We start from the raw sequence: 24,433 nt of genomic DNA, 5'->3' as shown, positions 1-24,433 counted from the left end.
AATTGCTTTGCTATCCTTTTTCTGATGTAGATATGCGACTTGTCTTGTAGTCTATATACGTTAGAGTTTGTTGTCCTTTGTGTTTTTGTCTGCGCTTTGATGCCTGTGGGCTTATGCACAATATAAATCTATAAATAAAATAATTACATATTCATGTTATTGTGACTCATAATAAACAGTATACATAATTGACAATACAAATTACACACAGCACCTTGTTCAGAATCACCATCAAATAGCATAATTGACAGTATACTCTATCGTTATATCGTTTGATCAAAAAGTTTAAAAATATACTTACAAATTGTAATTTAATTAATCGTTAGCGAAATCTGTTGTCCAAACATGAGATGGTTCCAAAAGGTTTCCATACTAATCCCCTGAGAGTTATATACATAACCTGAGAACGTTGCAGTCCGCTTCTGATATAAACCCAACTATTACAGTTTTTCCCAGTAGATGGTCCAAGATATTACCTGAAATGTAATGTCCAGGAGTGAGAGTCGAGGAATCGTGTCAACCTATGCCTGCCTATCTCAGCAAAATTATATAACCTCAAAAATTGCTAATACATTTAATTAATAATTTAATTCTAAATATGAAAATCCTTTTTTTTTTATTTTAGGAGATTGTGAAATGGCTCTCTGTGGGGGAGTGAGCTGTATAATTGACCCACGTATTTATGTAACTCTCAGCAAAGCAAAAATGATTTCACCAGGAGGAATGAGTAAACCATTCTCAAAAAACGCTGATGGATACGGAAGAGGTGAAGGTTGCGGCATTGTTTTACTGAAGCCTCTTGGAAAGGTACTTTTTAATTACTGTATTTCCCAATACTCTATGTGTGAATCAAGGTTATACACACAAACTGGAAAAGCTCCATCTAGCATATAGGGGCCGTAGATCAGTCTAACACTATTAGTATTAATGACAGAACTAATGAATACAATACAATATTTGAAACATGCCACAAAGCAAGTACTTAAGGAATCAGGATTATTGAAACGAATACTCCAGATGAAAATGTGTAAATATTCAGAAGGCACATGCCTGTTTCTTATCCATGACAATGTGACAACGTGTCACGTGTAGAAAGAAAAAAGGATTTCAGAGGCGAAGGTAGATTAATGGAAGGGGATTGCCTTTTTATGTCTTACCAATCCTTTACTCACATCAACTCTACTCCACACAACTCCCAAGACAGCACATTCCATACAGCCCCCATCAGAGCCTTCAGCTACTTCCCATACCGGTACCTCTATCCATCATCCCTGCTTGTACCCCTTCCAGGATTCCTCAGTGAGCACCTCCACTTACCGGCACACTCAACCAGCCAACACAAATCACCACCATGACCTTCTCCCTATTGCCATCCCCCTGGATCTGCGGCTCTAGCTTATTACCTGTCAGCATGTGCTGTCTGGTGGTTGTTCGCTGTTGCGGGTGAATAAAGGGAAGCTGCCCCTTTAAGAAAGGAGAGCATGCCAGGGTGGAAGGGAGCAGCAGTAGGGCGGAAGGGGAGGGACAAGGGAAGGGTTCGGCAGTTGGATTTTGGAGAATAAAGGGAAGGTTGAATCCACCGACAGCTCCTGTGATTATTGGAAGTGTTATGTGAGCATGAGAAGTGGAGATCAGGAGCTAACAACTGGCGACGAGTCTGTCGCATCCACGGCGTGCTGCAGGAAGGGCAAGGAGCCCAGCAGATAAGGAAAGTTGCTGCCGCACCCAGGGCGCCGGAGGTCGGGTGGAAAGCCTAGCAGAACACACAAGAGGCCGCCGCATCCACGACGTGCTGCCAGACGGGTGAGGAGCCCAGTAGTTCACTGGATGAGTGAAGAGCCCAGCAGCACACAGAAGCTGCAGACAACGTTGCCTGCGGCAGAAGAGAAGGTGAAACGAAGAGAAGAAGCAGACCATTAGCCAAATTCTACTACTGGGAGACTTTAACCTGGGTTTTAATGACTGTAATGACAAACACGCCCTATCTGTTGCTTCACTATTGAATGACTATGCCCTAACACAAAAAGTCTCCTCCCCTACTCATGCCAAAGGTAGGACCCTAGACTGGGTTGCTGATCGGAATTGCAACATCAGCATTACCAACATAATGCCACAATCTTGGACTGACCACTACTTAATTGTATTCAATGCCTCACTTCACCTTATCCGAGCCAAACCTATACTTATGGCCCTGCCACTCCCCACCAGAAGTAAAAAAGATATCACAGCAGAACAACTCTTACCCCGCCTTCTCCCCACTCTCGACAATCTAGATAAGATCACAGACCCTACATCGCTTGTGGAAGCCTACAACAGTACAATGATTAAGGCACTTGACTTGATTACCCCTACCAAAATTCGTAAAAGCAAACAACTTTGTCACCTGAACAACTGGTTCACACCACAGTTGAAAGACCTCAGAATTCAAAAAAGAAAGCTGCATTCAATTTGGCAACACTCACCCACTGAGGAGAACAAAATTAAATTAGCCACTCTCGCCAAACAGTACAAAAAGGAAATCATAAGCACTAAAAGGAATACCTTTAATGATAGAATATCTAAGGCTAAATCAGATACCAAGGAACTATTCTCCATCCTCCGTGAAATGGAATCACCCTTACCCCCCGACTGATAACATTCCTAAAAATAAACTCTGGTGCACCAATATACAAAATGCCCTGGCGGGCAAAATTAGCTTGCTCCAAACCAAAATTGCCAAAAAAAGCCTCCCTGCTCCTGCCAACGGAGCCCACACCTCAGTCACAGCTTCCTCTAAACAGCCTAACATACCTCACCCATTTAGCTTCAGACAAATAACTATATTAGAGACAGACAAAATCATACTATCTTTAAAGCCATCAAACTGCAAAGGAGATAATTGCCCTGCCCAAATTATAAAAGATGCAGCTAGAGACCTAGCCCCTTCAGCTCTAAACTCATCAATGCATCCTTTAAGTCTAACCTAGTGCCCAATAACCTAAAACAATCTTGGGTGCTCCCCTTGCTAATAAAACAAACACTTGACCCTGCAATACCGACAAGTTACAGACCCATCAACACTGTCCCATTTCTACTTAAAATCATTGACAGAGTAGTTTACCTGCAAATTCAGGACTACTTAGAAACCAACAATTTACTAGGCTCACGTCAATCTGGCTTCCATCCCCTTCATGGTACTGAAACAGCCCTGATTGATCTTAAGACCCAAATTGACGAGTTGAAGGACAATGGCAGATCAGCTATGCTACTCCCCCTTGACCTATCTGCGGCCTTCGACTTGGTAGATCACGCAGTCTTATGCAATCACCTCAGTTCCGCTGCTCATTTTTCAAGTGATGCCATAACCTGGGTACAATCCTTCCTTGCAAACTGGACAATGAGAGTCTTCTCCCCCCTAGCAGCCGCTGATCCCACACAAGTTTCATGCGGTGTCCCTCAAGGATCATGTGTATCTCCGACGATGTATAACATCTTTACTAAACCTTTGTTTGACAAGTTGGACAGACTGGGTGTCATCTACACTAATTACGCAGATGACACTCAGGTCCTTATCCCCCTTTCGGGCAACTTCTTGGAAGACACGGCCTAAGTAAATAAGATATATCTCCTCATTCAGGCATGGATGGCATCTCACAGCCTCTGCCTGAATGACGACAAAACTGAGTTACTGATCCTCGGCTCAGAGTTGGCCATCAAAAAACTTGACCCGAACTATGCCTCATTCAACATCGACAATAATGTCATCAAAGTGATGCCTGCAGTCAAAACCCTTGGGGTCTATCTCGACTCAGCGCTAACCTTCAAGAAACAAACTAACTCATTAGCATCTTCCACTGCATATACTTGTAAATTGATCCGAGCATGTAGATCATTTCTAACTGAGACCAGCTGCATTACACTAGCTAATGCACTCATCATATCCAAGCTGGATTACTGTAATGCTCTATATGCAGGATCTAACAAGTATATCCTTGATAAACTCCAAACTCTCCAAAATAACGTGATTAGAGCAGCTTTAAATATTCCTGATAGAGCTCATATCTCCACCTCCAGAAAAAATATCCATTGGCTAAAAATCAGAGACAGGATTGCCCTCAAAACCCTCTCCCTCACCTCTAAATGTCTTAACAACATAGCTCCCCCCTACCTGGCAAACAGAGTCAACAAGAGAATCTCAAATCGTCCCACTAGAATGACCAATGCCTACACCTTAGTGTTGCCCAGATACAAAAAGAGTACAGCTGGCGGCTCCAGTTTTCCGGTCATAGCTGCTCAAGCTTGGAACAGACTCCCTCTTGATCTCAGGATGGATCAACCCTACCCTAGCTTCAGGCGGAAAGTCCTCATCTGGATACGCTCCAATGACACTTAGCTCAACCTCCCCACTGCCACTTGCTCTAGAGACCCCTGATGATTGTAACGAGATTAACTGGTTTTCAGGTCAACTAGCTTTAACTGTTTCTTCGCACTTGCTCGTACATACACCTTGTCTCTAATTTGTACTGTATAACTGTATTTCCTGTAACCAAGTTCTCAAGTATCCTTGTACAAGTATCTTTGTATTGTCTGCGCCCAGCTACCCTTTGGGTTTGGTTCTGCGCTACACCAAATAAACAAACAAACAAACCACGTGGGAGAACCGTGCCGCTGTAAAACAGATACCGGGTGAACGCGGGCAGCCATTAGAGAGCCACGACACAGACGAGAGAGTCCAGGAGGACTGAGGCACCCACCACAAGGGAAAAGAAGATCCAGAGGAGTCCACGGCCACACGCGAAGGAAGGCAACAAACTGGTAAGGCGCCCTGCCCCCTTCAGAGCGTGCCAAAACCTGCTGCCCAAGCACGGGCCCACACCTCCACAAGGCTCGCACACAGGGCAGCCGGCTAATAAATAGCAGTACAGTGAAGGGCTGCACTTGGAGGTCAACACTGACAGTGACCCAGTCTGGGAACTAAATCTGAGTGAATAAAAGCCAGAAACATCCAAGCTACCAGGGAAGCAAAGGTACAAACCTTGCAAAGAAACAAGAGTGCTCGCCACCAACAGGGCAACCTAACCACAGACCACAGCGCCACCCAGCCATACACGGGCAACAAAGGGGACCCGGCACTGCCATGACCTAACCGCACAACAAAAAGGCTACTAAGGGCTATGCCAACCACGGGCCACTTTGAATACCGCTAACGACCACAACAGTATGAGGAGCAAGTACCAGTCTGCACATACCTAACCCGCCGAGGCATCACAACGCAAGAGACCATGACTGATCCAGCACATGTAGCTGCTGGCACCGGGACATTGCCCGTGACCAACACAAGCCCTACATCTTACGCCAGCCTTATGAGATACCCCAACCCATTTAATCTCAACCCACACCATGACCAAGGGCAAAGGTGGGAAAAATGGGTCGAAGAATTAGAGGACTTTGTAGGTGCCATAGGAACCCAGGACCCTGCCAACAAAATCAGCATATTCACAAATGTTGTCGGAAGAGAGATAAAGAACATCATTAGGACAATTCCGCCTCTAGAAAGAACTACCTATCAACGACTCCTTGAAGCTATCAACGGCAACTGGTAGTTACACCCAATAGAGACTATGAGCGCTACGCCTTCAACCAATGGGCCCAACTACCTAACAAGTCTATTGGCGAATTTGCCATCCGCCTGCAAAGGAAAATCCTAAAATGTGACTTTGCCAACTTCAATGACAATGAGGCCATACATCTACGAATAATAGAGGGATGCATATCGTCATTATTTAGGAAACACCTCTTGAAAAACCAATCTCCCTCAAAGAAATCCTTGACCTGGCAAGAGTATACAAACAAATAGACGTCCAAGCTGATGCCAAAAAAGGGTGATATTATCGCAGCCATTACACCATACTCAAGATACCAGAGCCCCCAAGGCCGACAACCCTTCACAAACACCCAAATACGACCCCAGAGTGATAGACAATGCTACCGATGCAGGTTTTAATACCCACACAGAGGTCCATGCCCCATGATTGGTCAGAGGTGCATACGCTGCGGACAAGAAAATCACTTCCAGGCCATGTGCAAGGAAAAACTTCCCGAAATCGGTTCAGTACAACAATTAATCCAAAACCCCGGACGACACATGGAACAACTGCGACAAAAATATGACCGGCGACCACTTGAGAGAGGGATGACCTATGCCACAGCACCAACCTCCCGCCCAGACACTGTCAGAGCCTTCAAAGGCCTCCAAATTGAACCCGACAGAAAACCGCATGAACTGTATGACTACCAGCACTACCACCAACAAATCACTAGTGTCCCTGAAGACATCTACACCAGAGGCCATACGACGACCCAAGAACCAGAAGGTATCACGGCCACCACAATGCCTGATTAGGACCCCTGCAACAACTCTCCACCGAGGACACTAATTGCCGAGGACCAATATCCGCTGTACCTGCAAGACGGCTACGACCGAGAATATGTCAGGCTCCTCAATGCAGCCACTCACGACACACCAGCCCCCAGAGTAACGGTTCAAATGGGTGACACGCAGAATCAGTTTGTCTTTGACACGGGGGCTACCGTTAACGTGATGAATGAGGAACTGCACCACACAATAGCAGACTTCTACCCGCTACACCAATCAAGCACCCACATATTCCAGTGGGGTGCAGCGCTACCCATCGCATCCAAAGGGCAATTTCTCTGTGATTTATCCCACAGAGGACTCACCGTGCCAACAACCATACACATCATACAGAGCCCCTCAGTGGGACGGGGATTCTAAAAAACTCTGTCATCACGCTGCATATCGACCCCACAATAATGCCAGTGCCACAACACCCCCGCAAAGTGGGGTTACACTTCCAAGCACAAGTATCCAAGGAACTATAACTCCTATTACAGAATGACATCATCGAGCAAGCCAATGGACCACAACATGGGTGTCCCCCATTGTAATTGTCCCTAAAAACAACCGACGACTACGCATATGCGTCAACATGCGCATTCCCAACACCGCCATCCAGATGGAAAGGCATCCCGGACCCAGCCTAGAAGACATGCTCGTCAGGCTTAATCAAGCAATGCACTTCTCCAAATTGGATCTTAACCAAGGTTACCACCAGCTCGTCATAGATCCGGCCTCTCGACCAATTACCACCTTTACCACCAATGAGGGGCTATTCAGGTATAAACACCTTAACTTTGGCATATCCTCAGCTGCTGAGATCTTTCAAGAGACTATCAGAAGACTGATCTCATCGGAAGTCAACGCCCTGAATTACAGTAACGACATCCTCATCTTCGGAAGAACCCAAGAGCAACATGACAGGGTGCTCCTCGCGATATGCAAGATCCTACACAACGCGGGCTTAACACTCAACGGCCCTAAATGTGACATCAATAAAACCAGCCTAAGGTTTTTCGGACACATATTCTCCGACAGAGGCATCACAGCCGAACCAGAGAAAATTAAAGCTACCGCCGACCTTCACGCCCCATACAAACACAGCGGAACTAAGGTAATTCCTGGTGAATGGCAGGATACTGCGCCCGATACCTCCAAAATTACGCCACCACCACTGACCCACTTCGAGCTCTCCTCAAAAGGGACACCCCCTTCATCTGGGAATACAGTGCCAGACAGCCTTCCAAACCATCAAAGAAAGCCTGGCAAACTGCCATCAACTAGCCTACTTCTACGCCAAATGGGACACCATCTTCACAGTCGACGCCAGCCCAGTAGGCCTCGGTACCATCCTGGCCCAAACCAGCCCAGAGGACGGCACCTGACATGTAGTGGTAGCCTACGCCTGTCTCCCACTGAAAAGGCTTACTCACAGGCTGAATGAGAGAGCCCAGCAGCCGTGTGGGCCTGTGAAAAGTTCCACCACTTTGTAATTGGTTGAGAATTCACACTGGTCACAGACCATCAAGTGCTACTGTCCCTATCCGGGAACCCCAAAACAAAAATGCCTACCCGAATTGAATGGTGGGGCATAAGACTCCAAGAATACAATTACACCATAACACACAAACCAAGGGGAAATGCCAACCCAGCTTATTATCTATCAAGGCACCCAACGGTGATCAATGACAACTCACTAGTCTGTGAAGCAGAAGAATACATTACATACTTTTCCACCAATGCCATGCCCCCCACATCTCAACAGAGGAATTTGCAGCCAGAAGCAGAGCTGACCCCACCATCAAGGCTGCCGTAGACCTCACCTTCACGAACAGATGGAAATGCACACACAGAAGAGGTAATGGAGGGGAGGGAGCTGACAAGAAAGACCTAACCCGCATAGCCAAGATACACTCAGAACTAGCAGCCAAAGACCAAAGCATAGTATTACACTGTAACTGACTGATAGCCCCAAAGGATATCCGGAAAACATTAGTATCAATAGCCCACGAAGGTCATAGGGGAATCGAGAATACTAAGAAAATCCTGAGAAACCACATATGGTTCCCCTACATGGACATCATAGTAGAAGACATCGTAGCCCACTGCGGACCCTGCCAACAAGCAGCGAAAAAGACAGACCCAAACCCAATGCAACTAATACCACTACCGGAAAGACCATAGCAACGAGTTGCAATAGACTTCTACGTGCCCCTAGAGGAAGGAGGCTACTTGCTCGTAGCGATTGATGAGTACTCACGATTCCCATTCGTCAAGCAAACACTGTCGACATTGTTCTACGAGGTAGAAACAATCATAGATGAACTATTCAGCGAATGGGGTATTCCAACCATCGTAAAAACAGACAATGGTCCCCCATTGCAGGGACGACGAATTCACAAAACTGGCAGACCACCTCGGCTTCCACCACCAAAAGATCACACCACTATGGCCCAAGGCCAACGGGCTGGTGGAAGGCTTCATGGCAACCATCAAACTAACATGACAGAAGGCCCTTGAAGACCAAATGCCACATCTACAGGCAATCTGCTGCATGCTCAGTAGCTACAGAAACACACTGCATGACGCGACAGGACAAACACTGGCCGAGTTGATGATAAAGTACAAACATCGAACCCGCATTCCCCAATAGGAAGACTACACCACGGAGCAAGATGCAGCCATAAGAGAACGAGACGCTGAGAAGAAGAGACGTGCAAAAGAGTGGCCCGACAAGAAAAGGAAGGCCAAAGAACCACAGTTCGAAGTGGGACAGACAGTTCTGGTCCGACAAAGACAACTCAGGAAGATGGACACTCGTTACAGCCCAGAGCTCTGAGTGGTCACTGCCGTTAAGGGACCCATGATAACAGCAATGGGAGAGCCAGGTGAGATAAACCGGAACGCAAATTCTTCAGAAGACTGTACCTAGTGGATCCAGAAACACCAGAGACTACAACAGAAGAACCAGAGCCTGAAGGAAACATAAGCCCACTGGCTGAAACAGCCGGTGAAACCAGAGAGTCCCCGGGCAGACCTCAAAGAACAGTACAGAGACCTGCCAGACTCATTGAGCAAATGTAGACTCCCAGCTTTCATGTTAAGCACGGGGGAGATGTTGCGGTTGAATAAAGGGAAGCGACCCCTTTAAGAAAGGAGAGCACGCCGGGCGGGAGGGAGCGGGAGGAGGGCAGAAGGGGAGGGACAAGGGAAAGGTTTGGCAGTTGGAGTTTGGAGAATAAAGGAAATGTTGAACCCACAGACGGCTCCTGTGATTATTGGAAGTGTTATGTGAGAGTGAGAAGTGTAGATCAGTAGCTAACATTCGCCTTGTTGATAATGTGGGCCCACCATGGCCACAGCTGCTGAAGCCCATCCATATCATTCATAATGCTGCATTGGCTCCAGAACCAAGAACCAGCCGTTCAATGAGTCGTCACTGAACTAATGGTTCAGTTTGCTGCCTATGGCCAATGGAAACGTCCTTAGTGTATGCCTAAATGTAATCTCTCTGGTGACACAGCCTCCGATTTCACCCGCTGCAATACAGTTTAGCATCCCCTTTCACTTTGAGATTCATTGAAGAGCATTATGGGAAACATTATCTCATTCTAACCTTTTCACTTACTGCGTGCTTCCTACCTTGATCACTGTCCAACTGTTCTGATCACTAACGGGAAGGCACTGGGAGCAAATATATGAGATGGGTATGTTGCTTTCTATAATGAAACATTGCACTAAGAAGAAAGGACAGCAAACACTTATTTTGTGCCACTGTAAAACATATATGTCACGTTTTAATGGAGTATAAACAAAATAATCGGGATGGGGAGATCCAAAACAACGATACAGAAGTGCTAAGTGTGTGGGTTTATTATGTATTCACACAGGACGTGGTAGATAACTTCACAATTTAATTTACATTACTTCCGATAAGCACGAAAGTTAAGTTGAAGAAGACGGACAGGGTTGGTTTATGCAGTAGTGACACAGGTGGGTGTAGGCCTCTGAAGTATAGAGGTCGGCACTACACTGGGATACATGTAGCCTCATAAATCGAGGGGGTATAGGAACCCGCAGTTACACAAAACACAAAATGCACACAACAATCTTTGAATTTTAACGGGTGCAAGTAATGATACAGTTGTGATAGGAAGTTCGACACAGGGAGTGACACAGGGGGCCTCATTACGACCCTGGCGGTAAGCGCCCGTCATTAACGCCATGGCGTAATGAGCGTTTACGCCGTGGGACGATGGCGTAAAGAGCGCCACATCACGACCCATCGCGCACGAGCATTACGCCATGGCGGTAATGCAAATAACGCCATGGCGGAAAAGGCCCCTACCGCCATCGCTAAGCGAGCAAGGTGCCCATCCGCCAGCGTAAGTAGCGGCCACCGTAATTTACGGCCACCGTAATTTACGGCCACCGTAATTTACGGTGGCCGTAAAAGGCCAAACCGGAAATAGCGTCATCGCGCCGGAACGGGAAGCAGCCCGTCGGCCATCTTTAAAAACACAATCCATCGCCATCCTACCAAACAACACCAGACCCAACCCTGACACCTGTCCCGACAAAACACCCACCCACCCAAGTTCCAGAAAATGCCGAAATGCGTGAAAAAGGCCTGTGACCGCCTGCGCCAGGAGCGATTCAGCCGGGAGGAACTCTGCATGCTAGCGGAGACCCTGCAGGACAACGCAGGTGTTGTTTTCTCCCCTGAAATGAGCCGGACAGCAATCGGGAAGAAGAAGGCCATCTGGGCCCTGGTGGCTGAGCGCGTCAGCGCGGTGGGGACCGTACCCCGCACCCCACAGCAGTGCCGGAAACGCTGGGATGACCTGCGCATACGGGTCAGAGCCGTCATCTCGGCAAACCGCAACCTTGCCCAGGGAACCGGTGGAGGGTCAGAATCCCCCCTGAAACTCCAACCGTGGGAGGAGATCTGTGCTGCCACCATCGGCATGGAATCCATCGAAGGCGTTGGAGGGATGGAAAGGGGAGCCCCGACATCAGGCGATGAAGGTAGGTGCCTCATACAAGACATGCCATAGTCACAGCAGTCCAATCATGTGTAGCACAAGGTTGCCCTAGAGTGTAAATGCAACACAAATCAATACTGCCCATAGCCACATGCGAGCACCACCCTGCATACACTGCTGGCACCCGCACACCTGCATCCACATGCCACACCAAAAGGAGACAACCTGCATGGCACTGCCTGAAATCTGCCTCATCCACTGGCCAAAATAATGTCAACCATTGTCATTCAAAAGTCCGTATACCCATCAATAACGCCCTCCCACCTTTGCTCCACCACAGGCACAGAATCACACCCAGAGGACCAGGAGACCCCTGCGCCGAAGAGGGCGAAGTCCACCAACAACCTCCCTGCACCCTCAACCTCAGCTGCAGTGAGGCAGACCCCACGACAAGCAGGTCCCACTGCAGGCATACCGGAGGTCCCACCGGCAAGCACCCCTGTTGGCAGCAGGCCAGCAGCTGCTGCTCCACCTCCACCGACATTGCCTGCCACAGAAGGCAGGGGGTCAGCGGCCAGCAGCAACATCGGGGAGACAGCTGCAACAGCTGCATGTTCTGACTCGGACATGGAGCAGGAGGTCAGAAGCCCCACTGACCAACTACATTCCCCCTGTTTCTCAGACGCCAGCCCCCATGTGGGCGACACACAGGGGCACACTGAGGCAGAGGAGTGGCCTTCCACCCCATGCCCTGTCCACACTCCACAGGAGGGGACCAGCCCCTCCATCACTCCACCTGCACTGGCCATGGGCCAGCACGGCCAGCCGTCCCTCGAGGACATCACTCAACGGCAGCATCAACTGTCCGCAATGCTGGATGAGCATGCAGCGGAATGTGTGGGGGCTAGGTTTAGCATTGAACAGGCCACGGAGACACTAAGGGCGGAAGTGGCGCAGAGCACTGCCACCCTGAGGGATGCCATGCAGGCCATGTCCAGGGACATCTGTGCAGAACTTGCGGCCTTGCGTCGTGCGGTCATTGGCCTCACCCACACACGACAGGACGTGCATGCACAGGAGCAGCCAGGGACATCCTCCACTGCTAGTTCTGCGCAGAGCAGCCCCGTGCGCCGTTCCGGACGCAACCTGCGCTCCACAGCCAGGGGTGCCCCGGGTGCCGGGAGAGGGGGCTTGTGACGGCCTGTGGACACTGTCACAGGCATCTGTTGACAGCTACTTGGGGTGTGTTGGGGTGTGCAGGGGGGAGGTGGGAGGGGGTGTGTTGGGGTGTGCAGGGGAGAGGGGGGAGGTGGGAGGGGGTGTGTTGGGGTGTGCAGGGGGGAGGGGGGAGGTGGGAGGGGGTGTGTTGGGGTGTGCAGGGGGGAGGTGGGAGGGGGTGTGACACGACAGTTCATGGTTCCAATACACTTTTTTCTTTCAAAAAAAGGAAATGTGTGGACATTTTCATTGCGTATGTGTGCTTTATTGGTGTACAGTCCACAGTGTGCATGCCCCAGAGACACACAGTGCCCCAAGTGCAGTCTCCATGCGATGAACACCAGCCGTGTGTGCTAGAAGCAGTGGTTGATGATACTTTGGCGCATGGCACGCCCCTCCTGTACATCGCCTCCTCCATGTGGTGGCGCCCCATCTGCACCCTCCTCATCCTCATCCTCATCGTCAGGTGGTTGCAGTTCTGCGTCAGGGGGCAGGGGCACATTCCGTCTGATGCACATATTGTGCAGCATGACACATGCCATGACGATCTTTGCCACCTTCTCATGGCCATACAGGAGTGCCCCACCAGACCTGCTGAGGCTTCGGAACCGTGCCTTCAGGAGGCCGAATGTCTGCTCTATGACCACACGAGTACGTGTATGTGCACGGTTGAAGTCCTCCTCGTGCTGGTTCTGCGGGTTCCGGACTGGCGTGAGGAGCCACCTCTTCAGGGGGTAGGCTGCATCACCTGTATGTAGGCGAGAATGTATGTGTCAGTCATGTTGTCTGATCAGGAACATGATGTTCCACCATGGCTGGCATGGTACTGTTACCTTGGCTCACTTCTACATGCACTAATTGATTCACACTATGCAACCAGTATATGCTCATTGCTGCCATGGCCTGTTTTGCATGCCATCACCCTATGTATGCAGAGGGGTTTGTGCATTGTGAGTGCCCTTCCTCTGTATCCGTTCTCTGTGTTACTCACAGGCCAGTGGAGTATGCATCATTCCCCCCCCCTTTCTGCCAGGTGGAGTATGCATCATCCCCCCCCCCTTTCTGCCAGGTGGAGTATGCATCATCCCCCCCCCCTTTCTGCCAGGTGGAGTATGCATCATCCCCCCCCCCTTTCTGCCAGGTGGAGTATGCATCACCCCCCCCCCTTTCTGCCAGGTGGAGTATGCATCATCCCCCCCCCTTTCTGCCAGGTGGAGTATGCATCATCCCCCCCCCCTTTCTGCCAGGTGGAGTATGCATCATCCCCCCCCCCTTTCTGCCAGGTGGAGTATGCATCATCCCCCCCCCCTTTCTGCCAGGTGGAGTATGCATCCCCCCCCCCTTTCTGCCAGGTGGAGTATGCACTGGTACGTCATTCCCATGCCCACTTCCATGACATAGCACTCACCGAGTAGCCAGGATCTTGGGCCTGCATGTCGCTCCATGTAGCGTGGTATTGTGGAGTTCCTCAGGATCATGAAATCATGGGTTGATCCGGGGAATCGGGCACAACAATGTGTGATGATCTTGTTGGAGTCACAGACCATTTGCACGTTGATAGAGTGGAACTGTTTCCGGTTGCGGTACGGTACCTCCATGGCACGTGGAACCACCAATTCCACATGGGTGCAGTCGATGGCACCAATGCAACCGGGTATGCTGGCTAGTGCATGGAAACCCACTTTGGTGTTTGCAATCTCCTGGGCAGTCCGTGGTAATGAGATGTGGTCGTCTGTGTGCTTGAGGAGGGCATCGAGCACTTGGATGAGTGTTCGTGAGAATAATGGTTGTGAAATGCCATGCAGGTGCCCCACTGTGTGCTGGTAGGTGCCTGTGGCCAGGAAGTGGAGTACAGCCACTACCTTCAGTAGGGGGGGGATGGCGGTTGGACTTTCTATCATGCTGACGATGTCATCGTGTATCATGTCTACGATGGCGGTGATGGTGTCCCGGTCCAAACGGTACAGGGTGTGGATCTGCTCAGCAGTGAGGTTGTTTGGATTGGCTCTGATGCATGGGATTGGGGGCTGCCTGCGTGGTGGCACTGGCTGTGCTGGTGGGGCTTGCTGGGCCTGCCTTGCCCTCCTTCTCCTCCTGCGTCTCCTCTGTGCTGCCTGTTGTTGTTGTTGTTGTTGCTGTTGTAGTAGCACATGCATTGATATCAGGTCCTCCAGCCCCAACATTGCTAGTCGTATTGGCATCATTGTGGAGTGTGACTGGGTGTGGGTAGGGGTGGGGTGTGCTCTTTTTGTACTCCCCTGAGTCTGTATTGCCTTCACCTGTGCTGTTTCTGTGCACCTGTGGCAGCTGCATTCACTTGAATTGGCCCTTTACGGTTGGTTCGCGATGGCGTTATTTGCACCATGGCGGTAAGGTACTTTGCGGCCTCGGTGATGGCGTTAGGTGCATGTCCGCTTGGGTCGGCATTTGCGTGCCTTTCCGCCATGGCGCTAAGTACGGTGTGGGCGGTCGCGTGCGCGCACCCTTAGCGCAGTTAGCAGCAGCGTTAACTACGATGCCGCTATTGGCATCGTAGTTTACGGTCAGGAGTCATGATCGGACCTGGCGGAAAACGATGGCGGTAAGCATTTACCGCCATCGTTTGTCACTTAGCGCCAGGGTCGTAATGAGGCCCAGGGAGTGTTTCGGCCAAAAAAAAAAAAAAAAAATGGCTTGGTTGTAGCCGTCTTTGTGCTGGCCTTCGTCAGGAAAAAGGGGCACCAGTGGTGGTGCTGTCCGTGCTGTCTGCTGTGCAGGGAATCAGGTGGGTGCTGTCAGGGAAGCCGCGAAAAGTGCGGAATGTCCGGTGCTGGGATTAGCACTTGGTGAAAGGTTTTAGTTTCCTAAGGGCTGGTGTGGTTCAAAGTCTCACGAAGCCGGAGTTGGGCGTAATTGGACCCAAGTTGTTGTCTGGGTGGTACGCTGCCGTGCTGGACGTGGACTGCTGGGAGCCCCCGACTCATCCGGCTCCGAGCAGTCCACGTCCAGCACGGCAGCGTACCACCCAGACAACAACTTGGGTCCAATTACGCCCAACTCCGGCTTCGTGAGACTTTGAACCACGCCAGCCCTTAGGAAACTAAAACCTTTCACCAAGTGCTAATCCCAGCACCGGACGTTCCGCACTTTTCGCGGCTTCCCTGACAGCACCCACCTGATTCCCTGCACGGCAGACAGCACGGACAGCACCACCACTGGTGCCCCTTTTTCCTGACGAAGGCCAGCACAAAGACGGCTACAACCAAGCCATTTTTTTTTTTTTTTAATTTTTTTTTGGCCGAAACACTCCCTGTGTCACTCCCTGTGTCGAACTTCCTATCACAACTGTATCATTACTTGCACCCGTTAAAATTCAAAGATTGTTGTGTGCATTTTGTGTTTTGTGTAACTGCGGGTTCCTATACCCCCTCGATTTATGAGGCTACATGTATCCCAGTGTAGTGCCGACCTCTATACTTCAGAGGCCTACACCCACCTGTGTCACTACTGCATAAACCAACCCTGTCCGTCTTCTTCAACTTAACTTTCGTGCTTATCGGAAGTAATGTAAATTAAATTGTGAAGTTATCTACCACGTCCTGTGTGAATACATAATAAACCCACACACTTAGCACTTCTGTATCGTTGTTTTGGATCTCCCCATCCCGATTATTTTGTTTATACTACGTATACCCACCTGGGTAAATCGGGACCTAGCCAGGTGCCCTAAGATTGAAATACGTTTTAATGGAGGTACTTTCTAGTGCATAAAGCATGCAGCAAATTAAGCCTATGGCACCATGTGTACTTGCCAAAAAGATTGGACTTCCCTTTCTATAGGTGAAAAGATAGGAAAACTTAATTAGGGGAAGGAATGTAATAGTAAGGACTAAATAATAGCTTGTACTGATTCATTAACTGCCTCATTCCTTGCATACTCACATATGAAACTCCAAAATAGCTCTTATAAATTGACTTGATGGTAAAGGTAGAAGCTGATGCCTAAGAAGTGGATCAAGTGGGAGTACGAAAGGAGGGGGAATAGAGTAAGCATATCCAGCCTGTGAATGCTCAATATGGAATTGTTTAGCAAAATACGCTCTTTTCCCCACTCTGTAGCTAATACACGCTATATCAACCAACACAAACATCGTGTGCAGTTAATAAACTATGCTAGAACTTTCTTTCGCCAATCCTAATGATACTAGTAAACTGAAACGGTCAAAAGAATGAACGACTTGAGTTAGCATGAGATTATAAACTATTTCGCGTTGTTTCTTTTGTTAAAATAAAGGCGTCTGAAAGGCAATTTGGCATCTGACGGTTGGCGTCCAGTCAGAGAGGTTGTTCAGATCACAGGTTTTGTCTACCAGTAGAAAATGGGCATGTTGCGAGCGCTGTGTTGGCTGTGCCACATTTCGCCCTATGCCTGATTCCTTCATCCCTAACCATCCAGCACCCTACTCAATACTTCTTTGTTGCACATGCCATGGAAGTGGAAGACGGGCTTACCTCAGAGTGCCCATCCACCATTGACATGACTGTCATCTTTGTTTTTTCAGAGAAAAAGAGATGTGTTTGTAGCCCCCAAAAAGGTCCTACATCAACTCCGCATTGTGATATGATGCTAAGGACCATAATGCCACGTTTGATGGGTTTTATTTGGTGCTAAAGGCCAAGGAAGCTACCACTGGCCAGAGAATTAGAAATGTGTGTTTAAACCTTCAACTCTAAAGTGAAAAGCAAACACTTAGCAATATCTTTGTAGACATACTAGCATTACTTATATATTTTTCATCACACTTTTTACCTTAATGGTAGGACTTAGTTCCTCCTGGCCTTCAGATCTGAAGTCATTACCTGCGGGAGAAGCATACAAGTGGGGGAGTGACCAAAAAGTTAATGAGATGTAGATGGGGTAAAGAGTCTCAAGGTTGGGTAATCAAGAACATGTGCTAAGTCTATCGGATCTGTTTGATTATTGCGAATCGGAAATACCAAATCCGACAATGTGGAAGTGTTTTCTTTCTTTTTGCACAATTATATGTAGGAGAGACCCCACGCAACCCTGCCATACGCCCATCACAGAATGTATTACCGTAACCCACTCCCCAGATATAATTTTTGCGAAATTTGAAGAAAAACAACTCTGCATTTTTGGATTTAGTATTTTTGTATGCACAGTAATAGGGTGATACCAATTCTATATATAACAAGAAATCCATAATAAGTGATGACCGATTTTCTTAATGACCTATAAACCAAAAAGGGATGCTATATCTCTGCTTTTCAGAGAGGTTGAAAAGTGTGCGGTGCGCAAACTTTAGGACTTTGTACTGAGGTGAAAAAGCATAGTTGGAAATGCCATAGAGTAGGCTGGCAGGGTAGTCAGATCTAGAAAGGACAAGGAGGAGATTATCTGTTTAGCAGTATTGAAAGTAAGAAGGTGACAGATATTCCTGATAGTGAGGAGGTTGAGTCTGGGTGCAGTGGCAGATTTGGGGATGAAGAGTAAGAAGTTGTGTAATGGGTCAAAGATGACACCAAGGTTACAAGCGGAAGCAGAGTAAGGGAGGTAGTTAGGAGAGAAGAGAAGAGGAGGAGGAGAGAAAGTGATAACTTGCTTGGCTGGGAAGTAGAGAACATCAGTATTAGTGGAGTTGAGCATGAGCAAGTTAGACGCCATTCAATATTTGATGGCTGAGAGACAGTTTGACATTTTTGACAACAGCTTATTGGATAAAGTGTGAAAGGGAAGAAGATCTAAGTTTCATCAGGGAAGAGTTGATAGGAGAAGCAGTGAGAGGAGTTCAGGGCTCCAAGAACTGAAGTATAGAGAGTAAAGAGAAGTGGACCAAGGACAGACCCTTGGGGAACTCCAACAGTAAGGGAGGTGGGTGGGGAGGTAAGGCTGTTACAAGACATCTGAAAGTGTCTGGGGGCAAGGTATGAAGCATACCAAGCAAGGGCCTTATCTGTGATGCCAAGGAGAGATAATGTAAAGAGATGGTCAGAATGGTCGTCAGTATCGAAGACAGCAGAGAGGTCGAGAAGAATAAGAATAGATGAAAGGTTTACATACTGCGTGGAAGAGATGAAGTTGCTGATATTGAGGAGAGCTCTATCAGTAGAACGCACTGGTCGGAAGCCAGATTGAAGAGGGTCCTGGAGATTGTGAGTATCAAGGAACTCAGTGAGCCGATTAAATAATGCTCGCTATAGGATTTTGGAATAGTGTGGTAGCAGAGAGACAGGTCGAAAGTTGGCATGACTGTTATGATCTAGACCAGGTTTCTTAAGGAGAGGGATGAGAGTAGCTCTCTTATAGAATGAGGAAAAAGTAGCATTGTCAAAAGAGGAGTTGAAGAGGGAAGATGTGCAACAACTCTGGGAGCGATGTGCTTCACAATGTGTGGGGACAAATGAGTCAGTGGGAGCACAGGAAGGGTTAGCCTTGATGAGTAGGGCAATCATCTCATCAGGGTTGGTGAGGCAAAGGAAAACATAGTAGCATTAGCAGGAGAGAAGGGTAGGAGTGGTGGCAAAAAGTGAGCAGGAGGAGGGGATAGAAGTAATTAGCAAGGGTATTGTGAATGGGAGAAATTTCAGATGCAAAGTAGGGAGCAAGTTCATTTGCAGAAAGAGTAGAGGAGATGGAGGTGGGATTAGGAGGTTAGAGAATTGAGTTGAGACATTTTTAGAGGCATCTAAGTTGGGAAGATTGAGACAAAATGAGAGAGAGAGTGAAGGATAGACAATAGTTTTGAAGAGCAATGTGGTAGAGCTGTAGATCAGAGGGGTGTCTTCACCTTTGCCAAGTACAAAGCCTTTTCTGAATTGTTGTTTTGATGGTGTGGATGAAAGGTGTACTCCAGGGCCTGGAAGGGGAGGATTTAGGATTGAGTGTAGTAAGAGGGTAGTGAGAGGAAAAGGGGAGCATAAAGAGCAGTGTTAAAGTGAAGGCTTCTTCATTGTATGGAAAGCTGAGTTCAGCATATGAGGAGAAAGAGTGGTGTAGGTCAGAGAGGTAGGCAGTGAGTTTGGGGGAGGGAAACATGTACTTAGCAATAGTTATAATAGGCGGAGAGAGTGAGGAAGAAGCAGGAGTGGAGATTGAGGCAAACACGATAGAGTGATTGGAGGAAGAAGGTGCAGTCGAGATATAAGAGGCAGAGAGTTAAGCGGAGATGAGAGTAAGGTCAAGGGAGTTTAAATTTCAATGTGTGGGCAGGCAGTGAACAGAAGAGAGTGAGTAGTTAAGTAGAAGTGAGTTAAAGTAAGTGGATAGAGCAGCAGAGAGGGGAGGTTGAAGAAACCAATGACAATGAGGTGGAGATCAGAATGGAGATAATCAATAAGTTGGGATGTTGATCAAAGAATTGACCTACCAGACCAGGTGGCCGGTACAGAGAGATATTATGTATACCAAAGTGGGCAGTGATTGTGGGGATAGTGTCTTTGAATGAGGGAGAATAAGGAAGAGCTAGGGGAGTAGGAGAGATAGGATGTTTGGAGGAAGAAAACTGTTATACACCACCACCCCTGCCAGTGGGGCGGGGAGAATGAGTGAAGGTGTAGGCGGAGTCATTAACGGCAGAAAGGGTTGCAGAGTCAGAGGGAGAGATCCAGGTTTCAGTAAGGGTAATGATGTCAAGAGAAGGAGAATGAGTATATTGCTAAGGGTAACACGATTGAATGTACTTTGGTGGAAACTGACCCCGTGTGAAGGTCAATTATTGCAAATCTAAATTAACAGGCAAGTGATAATGTGAGATTCAGTTTATGGCCCGAACACTGGTGTACCTGCTTGTTTTAAAGCACATCATTGATGCAGCCCACCAAAGCAAGTAGCCTGTTTGGGTTAGAAGGTGTGGAATAACCATTTCCTCAGCGACATACATAGTGTATGAATGTCAAAGAGAGTCTCTCTAGAGTCTGTCTGGCGATCCCTTTCGATAAAAGATATTGCAGCATGAGCCAGAGTTTTCTTTTTATTAGTAAAGGAAAAATCACTATGCACAGATTGATTTTGCATTAATATCTGAGTGTCTGAATATCTCAGTGTGTTAGCAATCTCATGAAAGGACTTACATTTCTCTGATTACTCAATGATCACTGAATGATTTTTATTATATTAACTCTTCTGAGCAATAATTATCTACAAGTAACATTCAGGTGCAACCATAACAGTTTGCCCCTCTTTGATGACCTTTATGCTTAGCCATAATAAACAACTGGAGGATTAATTTTATTTAATGTTGGGCCAGAACATAGCTTGTGTCTGTAATAAGCATAACATGTTTGCCTAATAATTCAGTTCTAAGTGTGCTTAACAGCTGTCTTCAAAAGGAAATTGGTGAGCTTAAATTTCAAGTTATATCACTATGGGTTAACGACATGTAGGGTTTTGAATTCCCACAAAGGTGACCAATGCCCTTAGCTTAAATTTCTTACCAGCATGAACAGCTATTGGAAGAGCTGTGGCCTGTGTCACTGGGGGCAAAAAACAAAAGACAATAGACACAAAAGTTTGGAAAACACACCTTTGTTTTTTACTTTCACATAAACGATTTGTTATTGTGTAGGGAACAAACAAAAAGATATCCCATGGGCTATGGACATACAACATTGTGGTAGGATGAGATGAAGATGAAATGAATGATGGCAAAGGGTCCCTTTCCTGAATGTCCATTATACCACACCCTATCTGGAGATCCCTTTCCTCCTAGCCAGTCACTTCCATCATCCCTGCACACTGGGTATTGGGTTTCGGTTGGAAATATGCCTACATGTTCTACAGTATGCTCACTACATCACAGTAAGTAAGGTTCTTTGGAATTAGTGCCAAGATGAATGGATAAAGCAAATCAAGTGAAGAACCTATGCCAAGAAGACCTAATGCCCTGAGTCCACTGTTTAGCCTCAATCCGCATCCACAAATTCCCTACAGGTCCTCTGGAATATTTTACAGAGACAAGACCCTGTTACTTTCCCCTTGATCCCTGTGGCTGTCCTCATGTTTTAAAGGGGACAAGCCCTTGAAAGTTCCCTCTCTTGCCCTAAGGATCTTCTCGGAAGAACCCATATGTGGTATCATAGTACATTAATAATAAACCTCGACCAGTGGTCATATTCTTAGGTTTCACTCCACCGTAGACTCAGCTTCGGATTTTAGAGACCCCTGCAGGCTACTAATTTTTGCATTTAGCTTCAGCCCCCAGTATCCTCTTTACTCTGGCCTTTCCTACAAGCCACACCCCATCTACAAGTTGGCTCATTTAGCTTAACCACATTCTGTACTTTAGCTCCCATAAAATGTAGCCTATTTGACTTAGCCACTTCTGGTTCTTTCTCTCTGTCTCTCTGCCTCTCCTACTCTTCCCTCTGCTACAACACCAACTCCCTGAAATTAGTATAGTTGATAGTAAGCTCCTTGACTATCAGCCTCATAAAGATCTTACTTTCGATATCCAAAAGTGTAATCGGTCGATAAGTAGCGGGGTTGGTCCTATCCCCCCTTGAAGAGTGGGATGATCAATGCTGTTTTCCAGGACGGTGGGAAGTGTTTTGTAAACAGGATTTCCCCAAATAGATTCCTCAAGAACCCCGCCCAGAACTCTGGTGCGTTTTTAAGAACTTGATACGTCAACCCGCTAGGACCGGCGGCCTTCGAAAGCGAAGAGCATCTGATTATCTCTGCAATTTCTTCCTCTACCAAGGTCAGGGACCATTTGGCCTCCAACTTCATTGGCTCCCCTTCCTCACTTGGTTTCTGAAAGATAGCTGATAAAAGTTCGACCCACTTGGCTTTTGGGACCAGGTTACACTGGGTGCTATTTGATTGTTGGTCCAATTGCCTCATTACTGACCAAAACCCTTGCGTGTTAGCTTCAGCCACAAGCTTCAACATCTGCTCGCCATCTTTTTGTAGTCTGGCCATTCTTTGAATTTTTGACCAATGCCTGTACTTACTCCTAATACCATTATCTTCTCTTATGAAACTATCTGGTGCCAAATTCTGTTTTTTAAGACCCCGAAGATTCCTTCTCATTTCCCTCTTTCTAAACATAGTTTCCTCATCAAACTCATGCAGGTGCTGCTGCTTGACTCCTAAAGATGGCATTTTGGGTGGCACGGTTGACCAGATAAAGCAAATATAATTGTCTGGGTGACAATGATCTATCAGGGAGGGGGTTGGGATCATCTTCAGTGCTTTGTTTAATTTTTCCCCTGCTTTCCCATACTTGGCTAATCTGACTCTGCCCCGCCCCCTTCCCTCCAGATCTTGCTTATGTACCACTGCTGATGTCCCTGCATCTCTGGAAAGGATAGCTCCAACCTAGCATGGTCACTACCCCCCTCATGATTTACTAGCAACGTGGAAGTTCTTGACAAAAGGCTTGCGCTGACAAAAATATAATCTAGTATAGATGTTGACTCTCCTCGTCTCCAAGTCGTGGTAGCACCTTTTTCCCCCTCTGAACTCCCATTTAGCATTTCAAGACCCCATGAGCTCATGAAAGCTAACCATTTCTGCCCTCTTCTAGTAGATTTGTTTAACCCTTTCACTCTCCTTGGAACTTAAACTCTTGATACATATGGAATTAAAATCCTGTGCCACGATAATATTAGCCTTACCCAAGTTTCATTGTTGACAATGCACCCCCCAACATATCCAAAAATGTATCGAGTGTAGAAGAAGCGGGGTTCCAATAAACATTTACCACCACTACCCACGGATTTTGAATATCGAAATCAAGTTTAATTTCGGTGGCCAAAATGCCAGTTTTATCCATAAAGATCACCTTAGCATTCCTCACTGAGCTGTTTTTAAGAGCTATCAAAAGCCCGCCAGCTGGACTACACAGCCGTTTTTGACTTGTGGGCAAGCAGAAAATTGTGAAGCCTTCAATTTCTATTGCATTCACCATCCACGTTTCTTGAAATATCAAAATATCCATTTTACCCCAAAGGTGACCTTTAACTTTTTTGGCTCTAAAGGTGCTGGAACACCGCATATTCCAACTCACTAAATGCAGGGCGGACTGACTAAAGTCGTCTTGACCTCACACCTATACTCGTCAAAACTTGGGCCAGGATTTCGGGGAGGGCCGCCAAGACATTTTCTTCCTTCTTGGTTTCTGCCATATCTCTACTGTCCTCTTTTCTTTGGAGCCCAAGGCTTCTTTCTTGCTTCTGTGAATTTGTCTGAACAGGCCCTTGCCCTTTAAAAGACTCATTCGAGTTAAACTCGCAACCATCTCTTTCAACTCTTAAGCCTTTTTCTTCTAGAGCCCCAGCAGCTTTTTAAATTGCATCATAAACCCTAGTAGAGCTCAGCCCCAGTTCAACCAAAAAAACGTTTTTACAATCGGGGAATTTAACATATTCTATATCCCCTGAGGCAAAAAGATACAGGCTCTTTATTTTCTTCAACTCCCCTAGAATGGTGTTTCTGCTTAAGGATTTATAATGATTGTTCTTTCGTGTAGATATTAACCACAGCCTAGGGGCTTCGAAACCAGTTCGATCGTCCTCTTATGGAGGACTATGTGCCAATTTCCTATCCCCTTGAAGTATTAGGCCATTTTCATGTTGAACAATCTCTTTCAATTTTCCTGCGCCATTCCATGTCCTCTGAATTGGCATATATTTCCCACCAGCCTTTTCGGATACAACCTCATTGAGGATGGTTGATTCACTTGCGGTAGATGGACTCCCTACTTTCTTGGCTGAGGCGAGGAAAATTGGCGCAATTTTTAGCTTAGCTCCTCTTACATCCATATCAGTACTCTTGACCACCGATCTTCGGAGCCAGTTTCAATGTTGGGATAATGGAGTCCCCCTCTTTTTG

At 47.3% G+C, this 24,433-nt stretch overlaps 1 protein-coding gene across 1 annotated transcript in view; it reads left to right on the top strand.

The window, feature by feature from the left end:
* LOC138568814 (mycolipanoate synthase-like) overlaps nt 1-24,433 on the top strand; it is a 242,797-nt gene that overhangs the window by 139,358 nt on the left and 79,006 nt on the right. The window contains exon 5 of the mRNA XM_069646586.1: nt 626-807. Coding sequence (XP_069502687.1) covers nt 626-807 — 182 coding nt within the window. The remainder of the gene's footprint in view (nt 1-625; nt 808-24,433) is intronic.

This window comes from Ambystoma mexicanum, chromosome 2q (assembly GCF_040938575.1).
Source record: "Ambystoma mexicanum isolate Mex_15411 chromosome 2q, UKY_AmexF1_1, whole genome shotgun sequence".
Lineage (NCBI taxonomy): Eukaryota > Metazoa > Chordata > Amphibia > Caudata > Ambystomatidae > Ambystoma > Ambystoma mexicanum.
This window is presented reverse-complemented; position numbering and strand designations above follow the sequence as displayed.